The sequence below is a fragment of the Rhagoletis zephyria genome, unplaced genomic scaffold, assembly GCF_001687245.7.
Source record: "Rhagoletis zephyria isolate East Lansing unplaced genomic scaffold, Rhagoletis_zephyria_1.1 Rzeph_scaffold_05767, whole genome shotgun sequence".
Taxonomy (NCBI): Eukaryota; Metazoa; Arthropoda; class Insecta; order Diptera; family Tephritidae; genus Rhagoletis; species Rhagoletis zephyria.
The window spans coordinates 1-11,884 of record NW_016162850.1 but is presented as its reverse complement, the minus strand read 5'-3'; the positions used below and the strand labels follow the sequence as shown (position 1 = coordinate 11,884).

At 33.5% G+C, this 11,884-nt stretch overlaps 2 protein-coding genes across 2 annotated transcripts; one reads left to right on the top strand and one right to left on the bottom strand.

The window, feature by feature from the left end:
• Positions 1–5,544: 5,544 nt before the first annotated feature.
• Positions 5,545–11,868, bottom strand: LOC108372454 (adipocyte plasma membrane-associated protein-like; the record flags this gene model as incomplete). Its single annotated transcript, XM_017628145.1, has 3 exons — positions 5,545–5,830; positions 5,896–8,555; positions 11,564–11,868. Coding segments are annotated over 2 exons (1,413 nt in total), but the record flags the coding sequence as incomplete, so codon positions are not given.
• Positions 5,904–6,734, top strand: LOC108372455 (uncharacterized). Its single transcript, XM_017628147.1, has one exon. The coding sequence runs from the start codon at positions 5,926–5,928 to the stop codon at positions 6,202–6,204; it is 279 nt and encodes a 92-aa protein (XP_017483636.1). The 5' UTR covers positions 5,904–5,925; the 3' UTR covers positions 6,205–6,734.
• Positions 11,869–11,884: the final 16 nt, after the last annotated feature.

Genomic DNA, 11,884 nt, shown 5'->3' with positions numbered 1-11,884 from the left:
TACAAGTTTCTCAGTAGTGCAAATAAATTATCTACTGGAAAACAAATCGAACGCCCTTTTATACGTAGGTATGTATTTTATAATCGGGGCTATCACTGTATTCATAGTAGTGTAATGTTTCTTGAAATTTATGCAATTACTATCATTAACTATCTATCTATCTACGTAGCAATTGGAATGCAGTATAGATAGATTCGATAAGATCAAAAATGAGATTATTATGCTGATGCAAATAATACGAAAACTCATAAAAATACCTTTCGTGCTTTGAGCACTCCTCGAGACAAAATGAATACTTTTTTCACAGACTGTATGTAGATATGAAAGTACATACATACATACATATATATGTAGGTATAAATTCATATACGTAACTCTGTAGTTGCCTGTGACGACATTAACCACATAGTAGCNTTAAGTATGTAGACAAAATATACCAACACTGGATCACAAATTTTAGTTTTGTTTTTTTTGTACTCCACATGCGACAATCCAATTTCTATGTAGAATTGCTCGGTGATTCAGAAAATCGAGTTATTTGTTTTTTCTATGGATTCGTTTTCGGAATATTTGCAATTTACCGTTATTCAGCTTAAAAAAACAGAGTGGTTTCACTCGAAAACGTATCCATAGAAAAAAAATTAACTCGATTTTCGGAATCACCGAGTAATTCTACATAGGAATTGGATAGTGGCATCCATAGAACATTTTTGCTGTAAACCAGTGTTATTATTTACTTTACGATATACATTCTGGAGAGCTTCGACTGAACACCCACTTCAGTTTGCTTCTATTTTTATTGTAAACCCTTTTGAATTTATCATTCAGCCTCATTGCGTAAGTCATAAATTAGGCTAAATTATACGACTCGACAACAGTAGCATTGTCTATTGTCGTACTGAAATAAGTAAACGACCAAAATCGTCGAAAACTATACAGTGCTGCTAAGCTTTTCCGTTTTAATACACTAGTCGAGTGGAAAGTTTAGGCAATGACGTGCAATTTTCTATACGATTCGACTCCCGAAAAACGACTTGCATTCGACACGAATCTCGCAATGAGGGTGATTTTTTTTGAGTTTTTTATCTGGGAATCTTCTCTTCAACTCGAAGCAATCAGCTTTGTCCTATGCTATGTAAGTCATTTTATATTTCATATTTAACCTTCAGACTTTTAAGCACTTTACTATTCACGTGCACCTTCGTAATCACTTTACATACTTCACATACAGTATTTTAGAAAATTATGAATACGCCAAGCTGAAGTTAAAAGGGTAATTCTTGTGTATTTATAATTCGCATGAAAAAATTAGGCTATCCTTACATTTACAAGTTTCTCAGTAGTGCAAATAAATTATCTACTGGAAAACAAATCGAACGCCCTTTTATACGTAGGTATGTATTTTATAATCGGGGCTATCACTGTATTCATAGTAGTGTAATGTTTCTTGAAATTTATGCAATTACTATCATTAACTATCTATCTATCTACGTAGCAATTGGAATGCAGTATAGATAGATTCGATAAGATCAAAAATGAGATTATTATGCTGATGCAAATAATACGAAAACTCATAAAAATACCTTTCGTGCTTTGAGCACTCCTCGAGACAAAATGAATACTTTTTTCACAGACTGTATGTAGATATGAAAGTACATACATACATACATATATATGTAGGTATAAATTCATATACGTAACTCTGTAGTTGCCTGTGACGACATTAACCACATAGTAGCTAACTCAGTCTCATACGCTGATCGGACGTAGACACATATGTATGTACATATGTATGTACATGAGCTGTTTATTTTGAAAGTGGCATAAGTCATTTCCACCTCTTGTGCTGAAATGTTTGATTTGTTCTCTTCTACAATAAATGTTGGATTTTTATTGCCCTCTACTTTGTATTTGTGCGCAGAGGGCAATAAAAAAGGCTACATTTTTTTTTTGAAGAAATGAAAACGCCNCATAGTAGCTAACTCAGTCTCATACGCTGATCGGACGTAGACACATATGTATGTACATATGTATGTACATGAGCTGTTTATTTTGAAAGTGGCATAAGTCATTTCCACCTCTTGTGCTGAAATGTTTGATTTGTTCTCTTCTACAATAAATGTTGGATTTTTATTGCCCTCTACATTGTATTTGTGCGCAGAGGGCAATAAAAAGGCTACATTTTTTTTTTTGAAGAAATGAAAACGCCATTAATACCTCTCATCGCCTGGGTAAAAGATTGTCGTATGTTAATTTCGGCGGTCGTATGTTAATTTCGGGGGCAAATCGCGATTGAAGTTTGGAATGCAATTTCTCAAAAACGCCAGGATAGATTTTCTCCAAAGTCTCTGAAAATTTTACTAGTTCACAAAATTCTTAAATTATTTAATTTTTAATGCTTACTGCTAATTAGTTTTGTCGTAAGCGTCATTTATCCACAATTTGTCAGCCACATTTTATGAAATACGACAAAATGTGATCAATACTTCTACTAAATTAACGACACTTTTTACTCAATATCTCGGAAACTAAAAGAGATATCCAAAAATGGAGAACGCCATTTTTAAGATATGGATTAGTTTAATATGACTGCATCACTAATAAAATTTGTACTAAATTATCGAAAAAATTTTAGTCAATATCTGGGAAACTAAAGGAGATATCTAAAAACTGATAACACCAATCGAAAGACCTAATTTCAAAATATCTAACTCTCTATCTTTTACCCAGGCGACGATCTGTAAATCTTTCAACCAATATAAACTAATAACCAAATTAATGAGAAACCAAATTTGCCTTCGACTGATGAAGTTGAACGGATAACAGATAAATGATCATTGAAGTTAAACGGCATGAAATGACTTCGGTCACTTCCAAAATAAATGGCTCACATACAGTATCGGTCATATCTATAGCACGCCATTTCAAAGTGATATTGTGTGCCACTTATGTTTATTTATTTATTTTTAAGAATTTTCAATTAAAATACAGTTCTTTCTCTAACAAAACCCATATAAAACTTATAGAAAACTACAAAAAAGTGCAACAAATTTTCACCTAAATTTCAAACTTTTTTCTCGGAAGTGTTTGAATTTTTCTGAATACACAGTTTTATAGCCCAATCAATTTTAGTCTGATAATGTGCAAGTTTCAAGTCGCTAAAAGTTACCGCTGATTTTTTAGATTTTTCTTCGCCAAGGATGTTGCGGTTTTCTTCCATATACAAATAAATTGAGTTTATTCATTATATGGAAGCCAATGCGACAAAAAAAATAGCCACTTGAAACTTGCACATTATCAGACTAAAATTGATTGGGCTATAAAACTGTATTCGATCACTTCCGAGAAAAAAGTTTGAAATTTAGGTGAAAATTTGTTACACTTTTTTGTAGTTTTCTACAAATTGTTGAACTTGGATATATATGGGGTTTGTCCGAGAATGAACTAAATTTTAATTGAAAATTCTTAAAAATAAATAAATAAACATAAGTGGCACACAATATCACTTTGAAATGGCGTGCTATAGATATGACCGATACTGTATGTATTAAGATTATGTGAATATGTTTTCATTATCAAGGAGAACGCACGCATCGCTTGCGTGTACTATGGTATATGGCCCAGAAGGAAATCAAGTGTCTTTAAACACGTCTGTAGGTAGGTGGTGCTTTCTCTGGAGTGTATGTAGTTCACTGATTAAGATAACTTATCAAATAAATAGAATCTTAAATTTATTTGCTCATGTGCATACATACATATATCTACACTTAATGTACCTACTTATATGCATTTCGTCGTTTAAAGTACAAAACCGCGTACATCCAAGAAAATACAAAACCTCGTATGTGAGGTTGCCAAAATTTTAAAGGAGAGAGTAAAACCTGTCTTATCTCAATACGGTTCTCTCATTTATCCATAATAATCTCTACGTTATATATCTAAATATCGATATTTTGGTATGATTGCATACGACTTTCAAGTCAGGAGATTCCGGTAAGCAAATCGCATTTTTAGCACAAATGTCAGTTACGAAGTTTTGCAGAACCGCGATACGCGATACTACGATATACGTAAATATGTATTTGTAGCGAAAGCTGTCATGCACTTTGTTATCGGGTCCGAGTACAAATAAAAGACGTAAAAAAAAAAATCTGAAAAAAATTCCTACAGGCACTTCGCGTGTGACTAGTGCAAATTTTCCATAAGTACGCTGCGACAGTCTGACACTCACACCCATATTCACGTGCTCATCAATCGTGGGTACTGAGATTACTCTACAAAGTAATATTTCTAGGGAAAAAAATCCATAATCATAACACATTGATTTCAAATCGCAACCCATTTCATAGTGTTATTTTTTGGGCGCAAATTTCAATTTTGAATCATTTTTTTTAAGATAATTCACATAGAGAGAAAGGAAAAAAATATGTGCAGCAACAAAATTATAACCTGGTAACATGCTCAGAGTTAAATATAAAGACGGCAAGACAAAAGCTCACACTACAGCACAACCACCTTGAGCGTTGTCACCACAAGAGCCCAGTCGGTCTGCGTCGCAAATTTTTTCAAATATACTTAATAAAATTTCGTATGATATACTACAAGTACATATGTATGTATATAAAATAAAAAAAATATAACATCTCTATGAAGTGACGGATGTGGTGTACCAATAAAATTACTTAATACTCATAGTATGTGCATGCGGAAAAATTTTGGCATTGTCTTTGTGGAAATTAAAACTAAAATTATATAAAGGAGGGAAGGAAATCATACTCGTAGAAATAATTTTGAATTTTCGTCGTCGGCGGCAAAGGCTAAAACTCAAGTGGCATATTTTAGTAGCGAAAGAAATTTCAAGAAAAATTTTTGTGAGATACAGCAACACATCGATCAAAGGCAACAGCAACAGATTGTGGTAAGAATTGTGAACAACAAAGTGAATAAAAAATGTTGGTAGAAGAGCGAAATTTTGAAAAAGTTTTTAAATTTGCGTTTTTGAATATCAATGGTCTGAAGGTAGTTTACTAAACGCAACCTAAACTTTTATTCGAAGAGAAATTGTACAGTCAATATTTTATAAAACGGAAATTTGGAATTATAGATTTTATTTTTTTTTAATAAGCATGTTAACATTTATTTACAGTTTCCAAAACAAAAATGCATACATAATTATATTGAATTGAAGTAAAATAAAACAAAATCTAATAGAATATTAAATTCAAACAATGGAAGTGAAAAAAAAAACAAAATAAAACAAAATTAAAAGAAATGACAAACAAAATAAAACAGACTAAAATTAATTGGAGTCAATTAAAAAATAATAATAAAAATATTAAACTAAGTTAAATTGTATTTCATTTAATTAAACTAAATTGAAATAATATAAATTAGTCAAATATTACAAAGTAAAGTTGAGCTAAGTAAAATTGGCTACATACAAATAAAATTAAAGTTCACGCACAACTTGAAATAAAAGAGTTTGTATATTTCAAATTAACTAATTTATTATGTACGACTAGCACAAACGTGTGTCTTTTTTTGTATTACTGCTATCACCTTCTGTGCACATACGACACATACATAGTACACACACTTATGTAAGGTGGACAACAGACGCTACGCTACAGTAGTGCAAAATTACTTTTGCCTTATAGTAATTAAATAAAACATTAACTAGCTAATTTTAAACATATAAACATACATATTTAAAATACGATGAATCACTTAATGGTTGGCAAGTATTTAAAAATTTTGGTAACATTTCCATTTCAGCATCAACGCCCCCACTCAACGTAAACTCAGCAAGTAATCTCGTCCGACTTGAATGCTAGAAAGCAAGCGTATACAATTAACTGCAAATACTATTAGAGATTAATTTGCATATATACTCACACTCACCTTGCTCACACACTAATCCCTCAAATGGCTTCGACTAAGCAATCAAGACATGAACACGCTGGCGAATATGATGGCGAGCCCGGCTGTCATACACTGCACGAGGTTAACGCCATGTTCCGCCACTATTGGGACCCTACAAAATATTGGACATGTGAGGAACAAGGACGTCCAGCCAAACTACAACGCTGTCCACAATCTCATCTCTACATGGATTCACAAAACCAATGCGTTATGTATACCGAATGGAAATGGACAGATCCCGCCGAGCCGCCAAGCCGTCCGAAAAGCGCAAAAAGCACGTGAGATCGCTTGGAATGAATTTGATTTACAAAAGCAATTAATAGAAATGAAAGCTAAACGAAACGTGATTTGAGCTAGCACATGCATGCGCCAATACCTATGTACTTACATACATACATGCACAGTTAGATAATCAGCCGATAGTGGTGTTCGTGCTGCTTCGATGCTTGCACCTATGTACATGTATACATGATAGATAAGATTGTAGATATATTTATGCTTATAAGTATGCCGCAAATTTGTCAATGTGATGTAACAGTTCAGCAAAAACTTAGATAAGTTAACTCGAACACACCATAGTATATGTGTATGTATTTAAATATAGCCGATGACTGAACATTTGTTTTAAGTAAACAAATTTTGGATATTATTAATTAAATATTAAAAACTGCCGAGTAATTATGTAGGTAGTTCGTTTAAAAATGAATTATGCTTTATTTAATTTTAAAGAAATATTTATAGTTGTACAATTTAAAGGAAATAGTTTATGAAAAAACGCTTATTAAATACATAAATCATAGAAAATCTCAAAATCAGTACATGAAGTTTACTTTATTATTTCTCTCAAAAGTAAGATTTCGCATATTTAATGAGGGGAAAAGGAATTCATATCAAGTTTTTAAATTTAAAATTTTTTAAATCATACGATTTTGTGGAAATATACATATTCATTATATTAAGTTAGTACAATCGAGTACTAAATAAACTTAGTAGAACCAAAAGAGTTTCAAATTTTGTTCGAGCACAGATTCAATAATATGGTTTTCACAAAGATCCGCTGTAACTCTAGTCTTATACATACATAACTACCTTCTAAACCAACTGAGTTTACTGAATTATAACAAATTTTTATTATTCCGCGCACAAAAAATTTCTAAAAACCCTTTTGCATGCATTTGGGTGGAATGTATGGTTGTGGTTTTCACAATCAAAATAAAGTTCTAGCTGTATATTAGACTTGCAATGCTAATTGGAATGTATTCAATTATGAGCTATCATAAACAATCCTCAAAATCTTAAGCGGAATCATGCTGCAGTAATATTCTTAGCTTCGGCGGTGCGCTTCGGATGCGTGGAGCTTAACTCTGTTTACTCTGAATCGCTATACGTTTTATATTTACTAGATTATTGCTAATTTTATTGCTGCAAGCAATATTGTTACATGCCGGCGAATGTTGATGTTGGTATGTAAGTATTTGTTCGACACCTGGGATGGCTGATGATGAGTTAGTTGGTGTTAGTTTATTTAAAGTTCGATGTGTTCACCCGTTTTGGTGATCACTTTAAGTTTGTCGAATTTAGGTGGTTTGGTATCATTTGGTATTTCTTCCTTAATCGGTGCGGGTTGCTTGGGTGGCACACGCTTCGGCGCTGTGGTGGTTGTGGTAGGTCGAGCTGTCGTAGATGTAGACTTCGCTTTTGGTGTACCGGGCGCAGTTTTAGGTGCTGCACTAGACGGTTTTTTTGTCGTAGTCGTTGTAGTTGTTGGCGGTGTACGTGTCGTGGTTGTTGTAGGTTTACTAGTAGTTTTAGTCGGTTTCGAAGTAGTTGTAGTAGGTCGAGGCGTCGTTGTTGTGGGTCTTGGCGTAGTAGTAGTTGTAGTAGTCGATTGCGACGTCGTAGTTAGTGGTTTAGTAGTAGCAGCGGGCTTAGGCTTACTAGTTGTAGTTTGTGGCTTAACAGAAGCTTCCATTCCAACTCCTTCATACCTCACATTTCTGATTATGACGTCCGGCTGTTTGCTGGCTCTCGGAGATTTTACACGTGCCAAAAATCGATTGAAGGGTGAACCAAGATAGAGATGATCGTTGAATTCCAAGACATGCGACACTGCCCCCACGGACCTATCGGAGCCGTGCAATGAACCAACGATATTACCATTCCAATCCACTCTCACGATGGTGGCACGTTTATGTGCCAAAATGAGTACACTCTCACAATGTCCAATAAAATGAATAAACTTTTGTGTCAACTTATTTGGATATGCGTTGTTAATTAAACGGAATGGTAGTTCGAAGAGATTAAGCAAACGTGCTAAGAAAAGTCGAATGTTAGGAAAGTTGGAGAACAAATTAAAGGCGCTTGGGTGTTCACTATCAACAGCCATTATCAGTGGAACCCAAATGCCTTCTGCATCCGGAGTCAAATTATCGGGTAGACCAGGTAGACCTTCTACAAACACCTCGCTTTGTCCTGCCTTGGGACCTTTCAAGTAGTACTTAATCAAACGCATGGCTCCAGTTTCGGAAACAATGATGAAATCCTCATCGGGGCTCAGTGCCAAACCGTTAGCAAAGAACAATTCGTCTAGTAGTACGGTACTAACGTTGGCAGCGCGATTGTATTTAAAAAGGCTGAGAATTAAAAAAATTTATATATTTTAAGATTTAAAAAAGCAATAAAATCAAAACTATAAGTACATAATTATTATTATTTTTTTCTTAGATTCAAATGTTATTCAGATGACCTTCATATGAACCAATTTATGTAGAAATGTTAGTTTGTCAAGTTTTACAACCTGATCCCTGCCAAACATCACATTCTCACATACACACATAAAAACATATATACATACATATGTATTAAGAACTGAAAGCAATTTTAGGCGATAGGTAAAATTCAATATGAGCAACCCCATGGTCAAGAACGCGACATTCGTACGCCTTGCGATGCAAAAAAAATAAAGCAACCGCCAATTATATGTTGTTTTTTTATGTTTCGATAGCATTTTAGAGGCAATATGTTTTGTACCAGGGACCATAAATAATAGTTACTTTTTTCAATAGTTAAACTTGGCCAGATATTTTTAAGGGAAAAATATAAGTATTTTCCTAATAATAAACAAACAGCTTATCCAAATTAAATAAGCTTGGTATCAACTGAAAGAGGACTAAAGTAGCTTTAAAACTGAAATGTTTAAACATGCAAAGCCAGCGGAAAGCCAGCTATTCAATAATATTTCAATAAAAAATGTTTTAATTTCTGTTTAAAAGCTATTTAAGTTCTCTTTCATTTGGCACCAAATTTTTTTTAATTTGGATAAGCGATTTGTTTACTACCCGGAAAGACTTTTATTTCGGACATAAAAAATATCTGGCCAAATTTAACTGTTGAACAAGTAATTTTTAGCAAAAACAAACCAACTTCAACTCTCATATAAAAAAAAAAAATATATATATATATATCTCATGATCAACTGATCGGATCTTAACCTGATTAGTATGGGACCACCTCTGAGACACTACCTTTCCGATGCAAAAATAATTATCGAATCGGTTGACGTGGTCCAAAGTTATGCGGTAACATACATAAAAAAAAAAAATAAAAAAAAAAATATTCCAACGAACTGATAACCTCCTCCTTTTTTGGAAGTCGGTTAAAAAAACAACTGCTATTTACGGTCCCTGTTTTGTTCAAAAGGTAGGTTCTGTCGATCTTCTGTTTCCAATATATTGGCAAACAACGTGGGATCAAGAACGCGACAAAAAATGGAAGTTGTTCTCGACTGCTTCTAGAAATATGCAAAAATCCTCGAAACGCACCATACAAATTTAAAGTGGTTTATTTAAAACTAAAATAGATTAATTTCCCTTTCTTATGGTAGTTGTCATATTAGAAAATATGCATTCAATTATTTTTTTAACTTAAGGGCGAATTTAGGCGACATCTACCACGCGACATTTTTTACGTGACGTTTGTAAAAACAATTAGTATATATACTTTATACTTTGACTTCAGCGCCAATTCAAGGTCAATTTTTTGAAAATCTATGCCTTATTACGTTTCAACTAGATACGCCAAATTCGAACCAAATCGGACCATAAATACGGGGTTTCAAAATATCTCGCCACTGGTGCCACCTAGCAACACTATTTTTCGCAAAAATGTCTTCTTTCTGTTCGTCAGGAAAAGCCAGCAACAAAATTCAGGGAATAAGGTATCTTACTCTCGTAGAGAGAAACTTACAAAGTTCAGCGCTAACAGGACTTTGCAGAAATTTGCAAGCTTCGCTGCCAGCTGGCGTCCACGGTTGCATTTCGAACATAATAATTTTCTTAATTACTTAAAGTGGAAAAAGACAAGACATATACAAATACATATTTCTTGTCATTCTAACTTTATTCAACATACGCTTCAATTTCTTTGTGTCGGATTTCCTATATCCGACTCCGATTACGAGTGAGTACAACTCTTTCAGCCCAGTACCTTACAAAATATTGGAACTAATTAAATTAATTAAGTAAACAAATATTTCCATACTTCTTTCATTAGTAAATCGCAACAAGATTGTACATTTTTAAATTTTACAAACTTGTTTATTCAAATTGTTGTTGACCAAAAATACAATCGTGTGCCACGATCCTGCTTACAAATTCTTGCTGGCAAAAATTTTCCAAGCACGAATTTGTAATGTCCCTCTAAAGAAAATGTCAAAATTTTGCTCTCCCTGGCAAGTATTTCAAGTTGTTTGTCCAAACGAACGCGATTTGTTAATATTTGGTACAAGCTTGCACAAGTTTTTTGCATAGAGAACAGAACTATAACCAGTATATATTTTAAAAAGCAGACAAATTGGCCCATGAATACATTAGATACATATATTTCTTTTATTTTTTTTTGCGGTAGACCTTCCGATGTAAACACCCATGTCGGTTCAATATTGCAAAATATCCACTAATTCGATGCGACCACTTTGAGGGACACCAGATAATTATTATTATCATTTAGGTGTCTCTCACATTTTTTTTTTACTATTACTACTATTTAGTATGTTTTTTTTAATATCCGGTCTGTTTATCAGTTTATCTGGCTATGTTTATATTTTTACTGAGTACTGTCCCTTTGGACAGACTCAGTTGAAGTTACCCACTTCCTGGGCATGAGCAAACTCGAGCCGGGTTTAGAAGTCACTGCAACAACAACAACTAGAGGATAATAATTTTTAACCAGACAACCAGGCAGGTGTGAATATATTAATTGTAAATGATCCGCATGATTTTGAGATTGTTTGTATGTTATTAATATAAAATCATATAAGTATATACATATTTATATTAACGTTAACCAGTCGGCAAAATCAGAAAAGGAGAGGCCTTCTACATATGTGCACATTTGTGTCCAAAAGACTAATTTTTTGGAGACCTTCAAAAAATCAACAATTTCGGCGTCAATATGACGTCATCTAATACCTTGAGGAAATTATTATTTACGGAATCAATAGAACATGCTTACTTGTTGGCATTAGTCCAAAATAAAAAAATGCGCACTATTACATGCTAATAAAAAACCGGTTTTGCCTATTATCTATACTTAAATCTTTCATTTGCATTATTAGTTCATATAAAGTTAAAAATCCACTTACCGACCAGAGGGATTCACAAAAGAGGTGTATACCAAATCAAGAAGCAAGAAATCGGAACTTGAATCAGTCCAATAGATGTCACCTTTCTGATCCACAGCAACTGTGTTGAAAATTTTAGGTTTGCGATTTATACCTTTGCCTGGTTGTTCTTGTTGTGGAGATACCAGCAATTTCTTTTCATTGGTGTTAAGATTTACCTCCCATATTCCATAATATGCGTCGGATACAATCAAATTATTACCTTTCGTATCAAAGGCAAGTCCTAAAGGTCGACCGCAACGTGCTTCTTCAAATATGTCTTCTAAATATTGAGTAAAAAAA

Excerpts from the sequence above, each read along its gene's own strand:
- LOC108372455 (XM_017628147.1), top strand. The coding sequence starts at position 5,926 with ATGGCTTCGACTAAGCAATCAAGACATGAACACGCTGGCGAATATGAT.